At 49.4% G+C, this 16131-nt stretch overlaps 1 protein-coding gene across 1 annotated transcript; it reads right to left on the bottom strand.

Annotated features, from left to right (window-relative positions):
• Window positions 1–300: 300 nt before the first annotated feature.
• Window positions 301–15046, bottom strand: drd2a (dopamine receptor D2a). Its single transcript, XM_084673707.1, has 7 exons — window positions 14741–15046; window positions 10080–10189; window positions 7624–7760; window positions 6691–6899; window positions 2944–3033; window positions 1960–2395; window positions 301–1325 (listed from the first exon to the last, which is right to left on the bottom strand). The coding sequence occupies exons 1-7, from the start codon at window positions 15017–15019 to the stop codon at window positions 1129–1131; spliced, it is 1458 nt and encodes a 485-aa protein (XP_084529833.1). The 5' UTR covers window positions 15020–15046; the 3' UTR covers window positions 301–1128.
• Between the last annotated feature and the right edge of the window lie 1085 nt (window positions 15047–16131).

The raw sequence follows: 16131 nt of genomic DNA, 5'->3' as shown, positions 1-16131 counted from the left end.
TGTGTTAGGCACTACCATTCCGTTCTGTTTGCATAGGGTTAGCCCTAACCCACTCAGGAAATGTCCTTGGTGCTCCTGGTAATGTGGTTAACGACCGCAAACAACCACACAATCCACCTGGTGAATCTTCAAAGAAGACCACACAGGACAGTGTCCCAACTGTTTAAAAAGTGTGGAGAAATACATAAAAAAGTGTTACAGGATCAGTTTTCAGACTGGTGGGATTGGAGGAAATGGAGGAGGGTTAACATATGTTTGTGGGCCACGGTACAGTGTCTCATAATGTGTTTTATTGAACATCTTTTTTTTTGGTCAAACATACATTTGATGAGACATCAAGGTTAGGAGCGATGTAACATGCATCACATTTCCACGGCAGCCATATAATCACATTGAATGTGTCCTCGACAAAGCATGTACAGCAAACAATAACTATAATAATAGTGAGAATAATAATATTCATAATTATACATTTATTCAATTAAAATAAATTTTTGATTTGAATTCTTAATTACATTGCACATAAGTGGCATCCTCTTCTGCCGATGATAAAGTGAGAAATAGAAAATTCTCAGTTTTTTTCAGCACACATTCTGATTTATGGTAGTTTTGAAAAACCGAGGAGCTTCTAGTTCAATTATTGGGCTTAATACTGAGACAAACACTGATTTGTTGATGCTTAGGTGTTATCTGCAGAAAGCAGGCATCATCAAAAACACAACCTATACACAGATTAAATATTATGTTGATTTGCTTGCAATTTTTTGAATCACAGCCATGTGTGTGTGGTTGTGTGTCTGTGCGTGTTCCTGCGTGTGCGTGCATTCTATACATTAAGGATGGCTCTTGAGTGACAAGCACAATGGTCTCTAGAGAATATGACATTTTTTCCAAGAAACAAGTTCATTGATACAGACATTATTCCTTTGATTTACATTCATTCAAGAGAACAGTTAGTCCACAAAGTTAGTTCATTTTGTCTGATATAGTCTTCCAAAATGGCCGCCGCTAAGTCACTCTGGTCTCCAACAGGCTTGGTCACAGGTAGCAGTCCAAACATGGCCAATGGAAGTACACAGCAAGTGATGTCACTGCTTCTTCCTCGTAACTTCCTCCTCGTGCAGCATCCTAGCAGTGCAGTATCTTGATGAAGGCCTTCCTGAACTCCACGTTGAAGGTGGTGTAAATGATGGGGTTGACTGCGCTGTTGACATAGCCGAGCCATGTGAAGGCGTTGTACATCTCAGCCGGAACCTTGCAGGTGGTGCAGTGGGTGTTCAGGATGTGAGTGATGAAGAAGGGCAGCCAGCATATGATGAACACGCCTGAAAAGGGAGAGGCAGGGCGAGATGGAGGGGAGGGGGGGTCACAAGAAGGAGAAGAGATAGAGAGAGAGAGGGACAATACCATTAAAGACTGCATAGTCTCATTAAAGATGCACAGGGCTCCATGCAGACCTTAGGTGGGTGTTTTATTGCTTGATTTGCTTTAGTATTACACTCAAAAATAAACTTTCTGTCACAATGTGAAGACAGGACAAATGCTTTCATGTTGTTGCATCACTGTGTACTGCACTGCCTTCCAGTTCTTTTCAAACTCTCACTAAGGAAAAGTAGCCAGCACAACATAAGCTAGAGCAGCCAGGCAGGAGACCAGCACACTGCAGTCAGAGCAACAAATACACCAGCTGCTTGTAATTGGCTCCTCTTGGTTACACATAGTACCCTTGCTTTTACAGACACCAAACACCAGATCCCCTGACATCGCTGTCGCTACTTTCCTACAGCAACTTTTCATCTTCATCGCCTTGTGATTCTAATTACCTGTTCCAAGTTGTGTCAGAGGTGTGAAGGGGGGCCCACAAGGTGGATCGTCAGATAAATCAATACACTTACAAGTAGTACTCTAATAAGTAAGTAAGTTACTTAAGCAAATACTCAAAAAAGTACTTCTACTCACCCAGGACAATAGCTAACATCTGCGTGGCTTTCTTCTCCTTCTGCTGGGAGATCTTCCTCTTGCTCATGGTCTTGACAGAGGTCTGGGTCTTTCCGTTGGGCAGGGCTTGGGTCTGGAAGGCCTTGGTCACCCTGGGAGGCTCTGCCTGGACCTCCTTGGGCCCAGTGTCCCCATTCTTCAGAGCTTCCTCGGGCAGGGTGGGTGGGGTGGAGGTGGGGCTGGTGTTGGGGGCCTTGCTGGGGAGCAGCTGCTGGGAGGGGTGTGAGGGCTGGGGTTGGTTGGGCTGGGGTGGCTGGTGGCTGGAGGCCTGGGGGGGCTGGTGGCTGGAGGCCTGGGGAGGGTCCGAACACTTCTGCTGCTTCTCTGGCTTGCTGCAGGTCTGCAGGTCATCTAACTCCATGTCCTCCGCCTCGTTGGCCACCTCTTTGATGAATATCTGCGATTGGATGTATTGGGGAAGGTCTGTTTTTAACTACTTATGCAATACTTTTTGTTGAGCTGTATTTGGATGAATTGCAAAAATCTGTTTTGCTTCATGATATAACTTTGATGAAGATTTGGTAAGACACCGGAAATGACTAGCGTAAGCCTGTGGTGATTTAATACGCGAATAAAGACATTGTAAATCTTTCAGAGAGGGGGTTGGTGCATCGTGCCAGAAACATTCTTCACATAATGGGCCTTCGGGCTGTGGGATTATATGAACATGCTGCGATCATCCATTTAGTTTGGTAAATGATAATTACGGCTTCCGCTGATGACTGCTTTGATAAATTGAATCCTTAACGCGTCTGATGAATCCCGTTTTAATGGGGGTAACTGGGGAGAATCTGGAGGTGGATCCATGTTAACTTCCTTACCAAAGGGAAGCACCATCCCCCCCCCCCCCCCCCGCGCGCCCCCTCCCCCTTCCGCAACCCTCCCCCGCCCCCTCAGAGAGTTTACTAAAGATATCTGGAATGAGACCAAGATAATTAAACATACCACTTTCTTCTTGCTGACAGGAAAGCTGCCGTTAGACTTGACGATCACAGTGCACAGACGTACATCCTCTGGGTGAGTGCACTTCTCTTGCTTCAGAAGGAGGAGCAAGAGAGAGAGACCAGGGAGAGAGAGACCAGGGAGAGAGAGACCAGGGGATAGAGAGACCAGGGAGAGAGAGACCAGGGAGAGAGAGACCAGGGGAGAGAGAGACCAGGGAGAGAGAGACCATGGGAAGAGAGAGGCCAGGGAGAGAGAGACCATGGGAAGAGGGAAGAAAGAGGCCATGGAGAGAGAGACCAGGGAGAGAGAGACCATGGGAAGAGAGAGGCCAGGGAAAGAGAGACCAGGGGAGAGACCAGGGAGGGAGAGGGAGATTTGGAGAGAAACAAGCCAGGGGAGAGAGAGAAGAGGTTGGTTGGGGGATAGAGAGCAACCGAGGGAGAAAGAGGTGCCGGGTGGAGAAAAGAGGGACACAAGGGGAGAGAGGCCAGGGGTGAGAGAGGGAGGAAGACCAGGGGTGAGAGAGAGACCAAGGGTAAAAAATGGATGTCAGGGGTGAGAGAGGGAGGCCAGGGGTGAGAGAGGGAGGAAGACCAGGGGTGAGAGAGAGACCAAGGGTAAAAAATGGATGTCAGGGGTGAGAGAGGGAGGCCAGGGGTGAGAGAGGGAGGCCAGGGGTGAGAGAGGGAGGTCAGGGTGAGAGAGAAAGGTCAGGGGTGAGAGAGGGAGGCCAGGGGTGAGAGAGAAAGGTCAGGGGTGAGAGAGGGAGGTCAGGGGTGAGAGAGGGAGGTCAGGGGTGAGAGAGAAAGGTCAGGGGTGAGAGAGGGAGGTCAGGGTGAGAGAGGGAAGCCAGAGGGGACAGTGAGGGATGCCAGTGGTGAAAGAGGGACACCATGAGAAGAAAGGGAGGCCAGGGAGAAAGAGAGAGAAGGCCAGGGGAGAGACAGCGTTAGTACACCATTACAGTCTTTTCTTGCTTCCATTTAAACTACCATATACTTCTAAATAATGATCACTTTCATTATTATATTGATTTTAGCATTCTACCGGACAATAAAACTACCATATCACTGCTCTGTAGGGAAATATGATATTTATTTCCACATGAATTCTGTCATGATTTCACAGATGATATACTGGAAACAGGTGCTATAGCACATTCTTATTGAGTGTCTACAAATTAAAAGATGATTTTATAACTGTAGTTCTTTGCCATAGTTCTCTGGTTAATCAATCTGTCTTTGAGAGAAACCACTTAGTACTAAAATCAGCCATCAAAAACATCACAGTCCATTTGTGTTACTATGTGTGTGTATGTGTGTGCGTGCGTGTGTGCTTGTGTGCGTACCCTTTAATTCTCCATGATGTTCATAACAGTATTCATGGCAGGTGTAGAAATAACTGGCATAGGTCAAGTAACATAATAATTTGAAACATGTATTGACTGACAGCCAAAACTGATGAGGACTGTATTCCTTGCAACTGCCTTGCTATTACTTCAGCAATGGTTAGACCTGCTGATCCATGCTGACATGGATTATGCACACAGACATCCACACACACAGTCATACCCACACCAACTAAAGGCATTTACTTTACTGTTTGTGTAAGAGTAAAGCAGAGTCAAATACATTATTGCGTTTCTGGGCTCAGAAGGCATTGATCTGCTTTGAGTCAGTAAAATCCATATGGATAAAAGGGAAAGTTTTCAGTAGCACAACATCAGTGTTTATAATTACTGCTGAGGTTTAGGGAACGAGACCTGCCAATCTATGAGCATGGGTGGCCAGGGGGTTAAGACTGGGGGCTGAGACTGGGGGCTGAGACTGGGGACTGAGACTGGGGACTGAGACTGGGGGCTGAGACTGGGGACTGAGACTGGGGACTGAGACTGGGGCTGAGACTGGGGGCTGAGACTGGGGGACTGAGACTGGGGGCTGAGACTGGGGCTGAGACTGGGGACTGAGACTGGGGCTGAGACTGGGGGCTGAGACTGGGGGACTGAGACTGGGGGCTGAGACTGGGGCTGAGACTGGGGACTGAGACTGGGGCTGAGACTGGGGGCTGAGACTGGGGCTGAGACTGGGGGCTGAGACTGGGGACTGAGACTGGGGGCTGAGACTGGGGACTGAGACTGGGGCTGAGACTGGGGCTGAGACTGGGGACTGAGACTGGGGCTGAGACTGGGGGCTGAGACTGGGGCTGAGACTGGGGACTGAGACTGGGGGCTGAGACTGGGGACTGAGACTGGGGCTGAGACTGGGGCTGAGACTGGGGGCTGAGACTGGGGGTTGAGACTGGGGGCTGAGACTGGGGGCTGAGACTGGGGGCTGAGACTGGGGGACTGAGACTGGGGGCTGAGACTGGGGACTGAGACTGGGGGCTGAGACTGGGGACTGAGACTGGGGCTGAGACTGGGGCTGAGACTGGGGACTGAGACTGGGGCTGAGACTGGGGGCTGAGACTGGGGCTGAGACTGGGGACTGAGACTGGGGGCTGAGACTGGGGACTGAGACTGGGGCTGAGACTGGGGCTGAGACTGGGGGCTGAGACTGGGGGTTGAGACTGGGGGCTGAGACTGGGGGCTGAGACTGGGGGCTGAGACTGGGGGACTGAGACTGGGGGCTGAGACTGGGGACTGAGACTGGGGGCTGAGACTGGGGACTGAGACTGGGGCTGAGACTGGGGCTGAGACTGGGGACTGAGACTGGGGCTGAGACTGGGGGCTGAGACTGGGGCTGAGACTGGGGACTGAGACTGGGGGCTGAGACTGGGGACTGAGACTGGGGCTGAGACTGGGGCTGAGACTGGGGGCTGAGACTGGGGGTTGAGACTGGGGGCTGAGACTGGGGGCTGAGACTGGGGGCTGAGACTGGGGGACTGAGACTGGGGGCTGAGACTGGGGACTGAGACTGGGGGCTGAGACTGGGGACTGAGACTGGGGATTGCCTGGATCCCTGGATCTGGGGAGATCCTGACCTCCGCTAGAAGTATGGCTGTTGATCTCTCTACAAAATCAATGTTCTCCTCCGGGAAGTGAGTGTGTGCATGTACGTTTGTGTGTGTGCTCCTGAGGACAGTGTATGTGTGTGTGTGTGTGTGTGTGTGTGTGTGTTGCTGTGCTTTCTTATTTGCTTCTTGTGTTCTGGGGGGATCACTGAGCCAGTGTTTTTGTGATTCAGAGAGTAGCAGGGAGAGGATGAACCTGTCTCAGCTGGCTCAACACAGACCTTCTAGAAGCTAATCTCCTGTGTCTCAAGAGGGTCGGGGGGGTTAAACAAGAGCATGTCCGTGATCACATGACCAGGGTAAGTACAGTACGGTCCAAATCTCCCTTTTCTGTCTCTCTTTAGGGTCGTGTGACCAGAGAAGCCTGGAATAGTGGCAGCTGGAACAGAAGAGAACCTGGATCAGAGCAGCACTCTCTAAATGAGTTTACTCATTCACTACTGGGGTTCTGGTGGAGCCAAAGAGAGACACACCAAAACTCCTTCCTTTTCAGATGTACTTGCTTATATAATACTATACACACCCAACTGCATGTCTACATATTGCTTGTCCAATTCAATATCAGTAGCCATTTGTGTATCATTCACGCATAAAGCCAAACTCCTGAATGCATTTTATTTGTTGGCCCTGGCCTAAAAAAAAACACATGATCTCTGTCCCCTTCGTAGACTGTGAGACTATAGCTGGCCTGGTACAGTCCTCTAAAGCTCTGTTCTAGCATCTCTCGATCAGGCTCACCTTCAGCGTGGCGGCCAGCTCGTGATCGGGGCCCTGGTGGCCGGAACGCTTGGGCTTGGTGTTGACGCGTTTCCGCCGCTTGCGGAGGACAACGTAGATCTGCACGTACACCAGCAGGGTGATGATGAAGGGGACGTAGAAGGACACGATGGAGGAGTAGACCACGAAGGCCGGGTTGGCGATCACGCACTGCGCCTCGTCACGCGTTGCTAGGGGAGGGGAAGGAGGGAGGTAGAGAGGGGGAAGGAAAAAAGGAAGGAAGAAAAGGAGGGAGGGAATGTGGGAATAGAGGAAGGAAAGAAAGGAGGGAGGAGCGAGAGACGAAGGATGGAAGGAAGGAAGGGACGGAGGAAGGGATATATCAGTCCTGACCCCTCCTGAGACGTCGAGCCGTGCTAACTCCTGTCGGGGATTTACACCATGGTGTTCAGCAGAGCAGCAGACGTAGCTGCTGTGTAACGTCAGCTCTCTACATGGTCTCCACATCCTGTCAGCCTGGTGACTGAGACTCAGCTCCCAGCCGCAGCACCATGAAGCTGAAGCAGAGGGGCTGTTGGAGACTGGCCCTGACGTGATGGAGTGTGTTTGCACTGGGCGGGCCGAGCACAATGCTAGCCTGGTGGCGTCCTGCTACTGTATGTGAAGAAGCAATATGTGCCAGCTGGGATTTAGAGAGAGAGGCAGGCGGGGTACTGTAACTACAGATGTATTCATTTTTAGTGTGTGTGTGGAAGTGAGTGTGTATATGCGTGTGTTTGCGAGTGTGCGTATGTGTGTTTTTATGTGTGCATATAGATATTTGTGTTTGTATGTTGACATGAGTATTGTATACTATGTTTTGTAAAAATGTGTTTGTATGTGTGTGTGTGTGTGTATTGATATGTGTGTGTGTGTATTGATATGTGTGTGTGTGTGTGTGTGCGCGTGGCTCACCAGTGTTGTTGAGGCCGAACAGCAGGGGACAGGAGATGGCGAAGGACAGCACCCACACCACAGAGATCATGACGGTGACACGGCGTCTGGAGCTGTAGCGCGTGTTGTACAGCATGGGCATGGCCACCGCCGTGTACCTGAGGGAAGGTGTGGGTCGGGGGGAGGACCAGGGGCACAAAGGTGTGTGTGAGAGAGAGGAGAGTGTAGAGAAAGAAAGAGAGAAGGGAGAGATCAGCTGGGTCATATTCGAGTAACTGTGACAGCGTGGTGCCATTTGATTTTCCTTGGGTAAAGAGTGAGCTGTCAGAAGGAGAGCCTGGCAGCTGTAAATGGCAGAACCACCACACTTACACATGCCCGCTTGCTGAAGAAGAATAGGTCCCTCAAATGTGTTGTTATAAAAAAGAGAGGGATAATTATGTGAGTGGGGAAATTGCACGCAATGTACTGAGTGTCAAATGAGAGTGCTCTTCGGGGGGGGGGTGATTGGTCGTGTGTTTGTGTGTGTTTGTGTGCGTGTATATGTGCGTAGGTGGTCACACAAAGCTGTTTGTGGTAGTTTACTTGGTTGTTGGCCCATATGTGTGTTTGTGTGATGCCAAAGCCTATGTGTGACTCTGTATGTGAGGGCTGTAAGGAACAAAGTAGGGGAAGGAACCACATCTCCCAGAATCCCTCAGGAGAAACCTTATCAATTAGCACTGGCCTGGTGGCAGACCTTATCACTGGACTAAAACCCTTAGGAAATACAAGGCCTCTTGCAACCTCTGTCATATTGATTCCATTGTAATTTGGTTTATTAATCCTTTAGGTTGACTAAGCCTCTGCAACTCTGCAGCACTTAATGTGAACCAAGCTTGGTTCTCTTATCCCTCTTCCACAGAATTTAATCAGTAAAATATAGATGAGAATTTCAATAATGCTATTTTACATTTCTATGGCTGTTGCTAAGTCTCCTCATTGGTTTGCTTTGTTTCGGGAGAGTGTGGAGGAAGTGTGTGCATGACAGTGTGAGAGAGTTTGTATGTGTGTGTGTGTGTGTGTGTGTTGGCTTGTGTGTCAGATAGAGGTTGTGTGTCTCTCAGTGATTTAGTGTGTGTGTGTTTGCTTGTGTCTGTGAGTAATTAAGCGCTTGTGTGTGTTTGTGTGTCTGTGGGAAATTGTGTGAGTGTGTTTGAGAGAGTTTGTATGTCTGTAAAAGAATGATTGAGTGTGTGTGTGCTTGTGTCTGTGAGTAATTGAGTGTGTGTGTCTGAGGTTAATTGTGTGTTTGTGTGTCTACCTTAATCACCGCTGTGGACCAGGATAAGGGGATACTCAAACTACTCAGGTCCTCTATGGTATTCACCAGCCATACTGCATTTGGAGTGGGCTGCACTTTATCCCAGAATACATTATAATACATCTTACATTTGCATTTCATATATCGAACACAAATGTCCTCAATGGACATTTTAATGAAACCCTTTGAATCAAGCATCGGTGTGGCCATGGTGAAGTTTGGCTCTTATCACAGCACGTTTATTCATTGATGAGAGGGTAGGGGAGCTGGGAGCTATCTCTCTGGCAGGAGAGAGTAGCAGCTCCACTTGTCTCTCCAACCTCCTCTAAAGAGAGAGAGAGAGAGAGAGAGAGAGAGAGAGAGAGAGAGAGAGAGAGAGAAGAGAAAGAGAAGGGGAGAGTGAGAGAGGAAGAGAGGAGAGAGATAGAGGGAAAGATTGAGAGAGAAAAAGAGAGATAGACAGAGAGAGAGAGAGAGAGAGAGAGAGAGAGAGAGAGAGAGAGAGAGAGAGAGAGAGAGAGAGAGAGAGAGAGAGAGAGAGAGTAGTAGGTCTGGTTGTCTTTCCAGCCTCCCGTTTTCCTGATGCAACTATTAATCAGCACACAGCTGCTACATTTGTTGTCTGTGTTCACATCTAAAGATTTCCTTTGTGGCTCCTCAGTGGGGCCTGACCTGGGTGCCGATGGAACAATCTAGACTCCTCCCTCCCTCCCTTTCTTTATTCCTCCATCGTTGCTTGTCCCCTTTTCCTCCCACCAATTTGTCATCTTGTGATCTGACTGACCCGGGTCCTGATGGAACAATCGAAGCTCCTCCCTCCCTTACTTTATCTATTTGAGACTTCCTCTCTCCCCGTCTTGCTTTATCTATTCCTCCCTCTCTTTTTTTTATTCCTCCATGGGTCCCTCCCTTTCCACCTCAAATTTAGTCATCTCCTGATCCAATTACCCAGCCCAACCTTGGTGCCAATAAGGCTATTCAAGTGCGTCCTCCCTTCCTTTCTCTTCTCTTCTCCTCCATTCCCTCCCTCCCTCCCTCCCTCCCTCCCTCCCTCCCTCCCTCCCTCCCTCCCTCCCTCCCTCCCTCCCTCCCTCCCTCCCTCCCTCCCTCCCTCCCTCCCTCCCTCCCTCCCTCCCTCCCTCCCTCCCTCCCTCCCTCCCTCCCTGCCCCTCACCGGTCGATGCTGATGGCACAGAGGTTGAGGATGCTGGCCGTACACATCATGACGTCCAGCGTGACGAAGATGTCACAGTGGATCTTGCTGAAGCGCCACTCGCCCACCACCTGGAAGACAAGCAACAAACAGCAACAAACACGTCAGGTCAGCCTGCTCGGAGAGCCTCAACACTGTTGGCGTTTTGGAGCCTTGTCGCATGGGAACATTCAGAATGAAAACCAAGCACTTTGAAAAAACAACTGAAAAAACACATTCCCACTAAGTACACACAAGAACGAACTGCACTTTAAAAAACGTCACAAACATCCAACCAGGTTCACTCCAGGCCCATTAAACATTTAGCTGGCCTTTCTTGACTCGAGTTCGTCATCTGCCTGCCTCTCGGCTGAAACCAAGTGTCACCCGCTGGCATTAAAGGAGCATTCCACCGGATGTTAAGTGACGGACACAAACTGTTTATTCAATCAGCTCAGCTGTTCACATGCATCTCCTGACAACTCAGTCAGGCGTACTGCTTCTTCCTGTCACTCAGGGTGACTCCTCCCACTCGGAGGGCGGCGTGAAGGAACATGGGGGGAGGGCGGTTCTGAGCGGCAGGCGCCAGGCCGAGGGACGCCCAGACAGCCCCAGGGACTGCTGATGAACCCATCGGCATTCATAAAACCCACTTCCACTCTCTACGGGAGCTAGCACTCCAACTCCCATAGTATCTATCTATCATCGGAGGTTCTCTGACAAGGGAAGGAGGGGAGAGAGGGAGGGATGGGGGGTGTTGAGGGGAGGAGAAGGGGGGGGGGCAGTCATGGCTTCTGATGTTCCGTCTCTTCTATTCTTCACCTCTCCTGTCCTGCCTTCTCCTCGTATTTCTTCTTCTCACCTCTCCTCTCCTGTCTTTTCCTCTCCTCTCCTGCCTTCTCCTCTCCTCTCCTCTCTTATCCTAGCCCAGTAGAGACACACCAGGACACACCACAGCTTCCTCTCCAGGCACCATGTGTCTCCAGGGAGAACAGCTTTCAGAGCCTAGTGTCTTCGCTGCTCCTCCTCTTCCAGGCATTAAAGCATGACCTGACGGCCCCTTATGAAAGATACTTTGCCTGCTTTCTTTTTACTCTCCCTGCTCTCCTCTCCAAGTCTTTCTGTATCTCAGTTCCTATTGATCATTCCCGCATCTCTCTACCATCAGCCCCGCATCTCTACCCCCCGCCCCCGCCCCACACACATACAGACCCATACATAATCTGCGTGCATCAAAACCCACTGGTCTATCCTAGCACCTACACTAAGTTGTGTAAACTGACGCACACACACACACACACAGAGGGATTGTGCTGGTCTGCCTAGCGACACAATCCAAATGAAACACACCAAGGAAAAATCCAATTGTTATGTTAATGTGAGCGCAGCCTTCGACATGCTTCCTCGTGTGCCGCTCTGCCGGTGCCTTGTGTCTCTGCCTCTCTCCCGTAATACAAGGACAGATTATTCATCTGATAAGATACGCCTGGCGTACTGTTCTGGGTTTACCAGCCCCTGTGTTCTGTGAGAGTACAGAAGGCTGCGTGGTTGGAGGGAAAAAAAGGGGTAGATAAAAGACGACGAGAACGGCTGGAACACAGAAGAGAAATAAAAAGGGGATGGAAGATGAAAGAGACCAGGGAGAGGAGAGAGAAGAGGCATAGAGGGGAAAAAACAAGAAGGAGAAGAGAAGGGAAGACGGCAAGAAGGCTGTGGTAGACGCCTCTCCTCCCTCTCCTCAACAAAGACAGTAATGATTGTGACACACAATGTGTGAGCCAGCAGTCTGCTCTCAGTGTTTCCTATTAGACACGGCTGGCTGGATGTGAAAACTGTCATAATGAATGCTAATTTAGCATTTAATGACAAAGGGCACGACTGTGGAAAGCTGTGCTCAAGATCCAAAATAAGGGCCTCACATCAGGTGTGGGCTGAGATGTCTGTAAACCTTTTCACGCAGACACACACACACACACAGACACAGACACACACACACACACACACACACACAGACACAGACACACACACACACACACACACATGCAGACACACGCATGCACTTACATTCTGTATACAGAACACAGCCATGCCAAAACCCATACACATACTCTCTCACATGCCAAAACCCACTTTTCACTGTAACTGCAAACAATTGGAGAAGGCGGACGGGCAGAGATAATCCAGATAATGCAGTTTAAAGACACTGAAACATTGTTTACACAGCTCCAACCAAAGCCTTACAGTGAGAATACTGTAATACCACAGACCAAAAAACAAAAATCGTATGAAACAAACTATTCTGCTTGAGTTGGACACTGTTTACTCTTGTAGTCACAGCAGCAACAGTGAGCTATCCTCGCAGAGCCGTGAGGCTGGAGACAAGAGAGACAGCGTTTAGGACGTCTCAGACACACTGTCACCCAGGCAGCCCCGCCTCTATCTGGCGTTTGGATGAGACAAATGGATTTGAGATAAACAAAAACTATACAAACTCATTTGGTACACCCTTTACTTCCTGGTTAAGCGTGTGCTAATCCTGCTTTGACCCCAAACTCTGTGATGCAGAGATGGAGAGGGGTCTATGAACCAGGCCACAGCAGGGTCTGGACACAAAGGGTTGTGTAATGGTCAAGTGGTGACATTTGCTGTCCATCTGCAGTCCAATCTGTACAGTTTAAGGTAAACCTAGGAGACGACAAGGGGGGGGGGGGGCACTCCCCAGACACAACACAGTTCTGTCCAGGGAGGGTTCTGGAATGTTAAAGAGACATCACGTTACATGCACTTTGCTTTGGAGTGTTCAAAAGAGTGAGAGAGAAAAGGGGAGAGAAAGGGGGATGTGTAGAAGAGAGAGGTGATATGGAGAGAGAGAGAGAGAGAGAAAGAGAGAGAGAGAGAGAGAGAGAAAGAGAGATAGAGAGAGAGAGAGAGAGAGAGAGAGAGAGAGAGAGAGAGAGAGAGGAGTAGAGGTGAAGGAAGATGAGAAAACAGATACTGAGACACTGAGAGAGAGAAAGAGAGAGAGATACAGAGAGAGAGAAAGAGAGAGAGAGAGAGAGAGACAAAGAGAGACAAAGAAAGACAAAGAGAGAGAGGTATTTATCTGTCAGCTGGCCTACTTCCTCCCTGTGTATTGATTGGGCAGAGAATCTAGTGCAATACTGGAATACTAGCCCAAGGCTCCGCTCTCCTCTGCTCACAGTCCCAAATGTCAGTGGGCATTGATTCAGCCTCACCTGATCGCCTGCTCGTTTACAAAGCACACAGTCCACACCTCACATCAGACGCTTTGAAAAGTTGGATTGCACAATGATGCAGAATAATGCAGCAGTGAGAGTCTGGGCCAGACTGTAGCAGGGGGAGATGGGGGATGGAGAAGGGGGGACCGGGGAAGGTGGGGGGGTTGACATCATGCTGACATAATGACTTTGCCACTGTCCACACTTTGAGCCTTAGAAAATGCAGAGTACCAATTAATGATGCTGGATATCTCCCCATCCTCTCTGTATCTCTCTCTCATGACTCTCTGACACTCAAGGCTGATCTGTCTGTGTGTGCGTGTGTGTATCACTCTCTCTCTTCTTATTTCCCTCTCTCGCTCTCTCTCTGTCTCTCTCCATCCTTTGCCCTCTTTCTCTATCCCTTTGTCTGTCCCTCCCTCCCTCCCTTTCTCTCTCCTCCCTCTTTCCCTCCCTCTTTACTCCTCCATCTCCCTCTTCCCTTCTCTTCCTCCCTCCAATTCTCTTTTCCCCTCCTTCCTTCCTTCCATCCTTCCTTCCTCTCCTTCTCTCTCTGTGTCTCTGTGCCAGTACCCATCCTCCAAAAGGACACGTCACTAAAACATATTTTAAGTTTGAGTTATTTCTTTTAATGTGCTGACTTTAAAATGACTGTTGTAAACCAGGTGATATTTCCCCCAGTTTAGCCCTAATAGCATGTTAATTCTCTATTCTCAAAATGTGACACTGTTGCCCTGCAGCGTGGAACCTTAATTGCTAAAAACACATGACTTTGTTAAATATGAATAAGGTGTAATGTAATGGATTTAAAAGTGCAGTCTTGCTATATATATACAGCATAGTGTTGTAAGCTTGTCAGGTTCTGTGGCAGACTCACAGACTAATTATTAAATTAAACTTTGTAAAACAGAGTGAAACAAGTTCATAGCAAAATATGTTGAACGTTACTTTCTAAGCACCAGATTGCACTAGAATCAGAGCATCTGTGCATTTGCAAGTCCGATTTTCTAGCTGTAGTCTCATTACACCACAAAGTAATGCTGGAGATGACTGCTGAATAACACAAACTGTGATAAGCGGCAGCCTGTGTGTGTGTGTGTGTGTGTGTGTGTGCGTGTGTGTGTGTTTGTGTGACAGAGACCATGGGAGAGAACTACGTGAGAGTGAATTAGTGAGTCAGCCGAAAGAGAGCGTGGAAAAGATGGAGAGAGAATCATGTATCAGAGGGAATCACACCCAGCTCTCGTCTGTTTGTGCGTTCGTTTGTGTGTGAGAGTGTGTATGGGTGTATGTGTGCATGCGTGCGCGTGCCTCCTTATGCCCGTGTGTCTGTGTATAACTGAGTGATTGTGTGAGTCTGTGTGTGTGTGTGTGTTTGTGTGTCAGCCCAGCATCTCTCCCTACCTCCAGGTAGACCACCCAGGGCATGACAAGCGTGGCCACCAGCAGGTCAGCCACGGCCAGGCTGACGATCAGGTAGTTGGTGGTGGTCTGGAGAGCCTTCTCCCTGGACACGGCGATGCACACCAGCACGTTGCCAAAGACAATGACGAAGATGAGCAGCGTGAGGAGCATGGCGTAGTAGTTGTACGGGTGCTTCTGCACGCGCTCCGTGTCGTTGAGGCCCCATGTGTCGTTGTCGTAGTAACTCTCGTTGTAGGCATACTGGGTAAGGACATCCATGAGCTGTGAGTGAGGAAGGCCGAGGAGGGGCCCTGGGAGAGAGAGGAGGGAGAGAGGGAGAGTTAAGTTGACACCACGGGAGGGGGAGGGGGGTATGTGGAGGGGGGGGGGAGCACTGGAGGAGGGAAGGGGAGAAGAAAGAAAAAGAGAGAGAAAAGGACAGAAGAGAAGAGGACATAACATGACAGAACAAAACAGAACAAAACAACAGAACAGAACAGGGATTTTGTGAGGGAGGAGGAATGGAAGGACAGAGGGGAGGAGGGAGAGCGAGACTCTCCTGGTGATGGGAGGCCAGGCCCTGGGGGCTGTGGTGTGTGTATGTATCCTGCAGATGTCCTGTGCTGTTTCCACTCATCCGCTGGATCACTCTCCTTCCTTTTTTATGTCAGAGAGTTCTCCCTCCCTGCAGCTTGGGCAGCTGAGCACAAAACAGCTCCACTAGAACTACCACACCAGGACCAGAACACGAGAATATCAGAAGCAGAACTCCAAGACACACGAACACCAAAACAGCTAACTGTTACCACGAGTATCAAACCCAGAAAACACACCAACACAAAATCCCTAAAACAGAAGACTAGAGGACTAGAACAGAGAACTAGAGGACTAGAACAGAGAACTAGAGGACTAGAACAGAGAACTAGAGGACTAGAACAGAGAACTAGAGGACTAGAACAGAGAACTAGAGGACTAGAACAGAGAACTAGAGGACTAGAACAGAGAACTAGAGGACTACAAACAGAGCAGCTATATTTGCCACCTGCTCCTCTTGGTTGACCTCCCACCTGTTTCTCTCTCTTTCGCTCTCTCTGCCTCTCCATATCGCTCTCTCTCCCTTTCTTTATCCTCCTGGAACATGTTCAAGGGCAGCACCTACAGGCTCCTGTCACATCCAGTAGGCTGTAGCCCCTGTGAGCTATGAGTGGGAGTCAAAGGCTCTGTGTGTGTGGACACAGGGCACATGTATGGAGTTGTCACCTGCATCATGCTAACAAGGTGGAAAGCGCTTTACAGCAAACATATCAATACTGTGGAAAGGAAGGTGAATTAAGATCATCCTGACTAATACACTTCTCTGTCCATCTCTGACCTATACAAATGTAAACAAC

This window comes from Hypomesus nipponensis, chromosome 15 (assembly GCF_054491055.1).
Source record: "Hypomesus nipponensis isolate SF chromosome 15, ASM5449105v1, whole genome shotgun sequence".
NCBI classification, from domain to species: domain Eukaryota; kingdom Metazoa; phylum Chordata; class Actinopteri; order Osmeriformes; family Osmeridae; genus Hypomesus; species Hypomesus nipponensis.
Note: the sequence above shows the minus strand (reverse complement) of the source record. Positions and strands in the feature narration are given on the sequence as shown.

What these genes read in the sequence shown, in the direction of transcription:
- drd2a (XM_084673707.1), bottom strand. Translation starts at nt 15,019, where the DNA reads ATGGATGTCCTTACCCAGTATGCCTACAACGAGAGTTACTACGACAAC. An exon ending in CTGTCAGCAAGAAGAAAGTG is followed by an intron (nt 2,396 to 2,943) that starts GTATGTTTAATT and finishes ATCCAATCGCAG; the next exon opens with ATATTCATCAAAGAGGTGGC. An exon ending in GATGTTAGCTATTGTCCTGG is followed by an intron (nt 1,326 to 1,959) that starts GTGAGTAGAAGT and finishes CTCCCTTTTCAG; the next exon opens with GCGTGTTCATCATATGCTGG.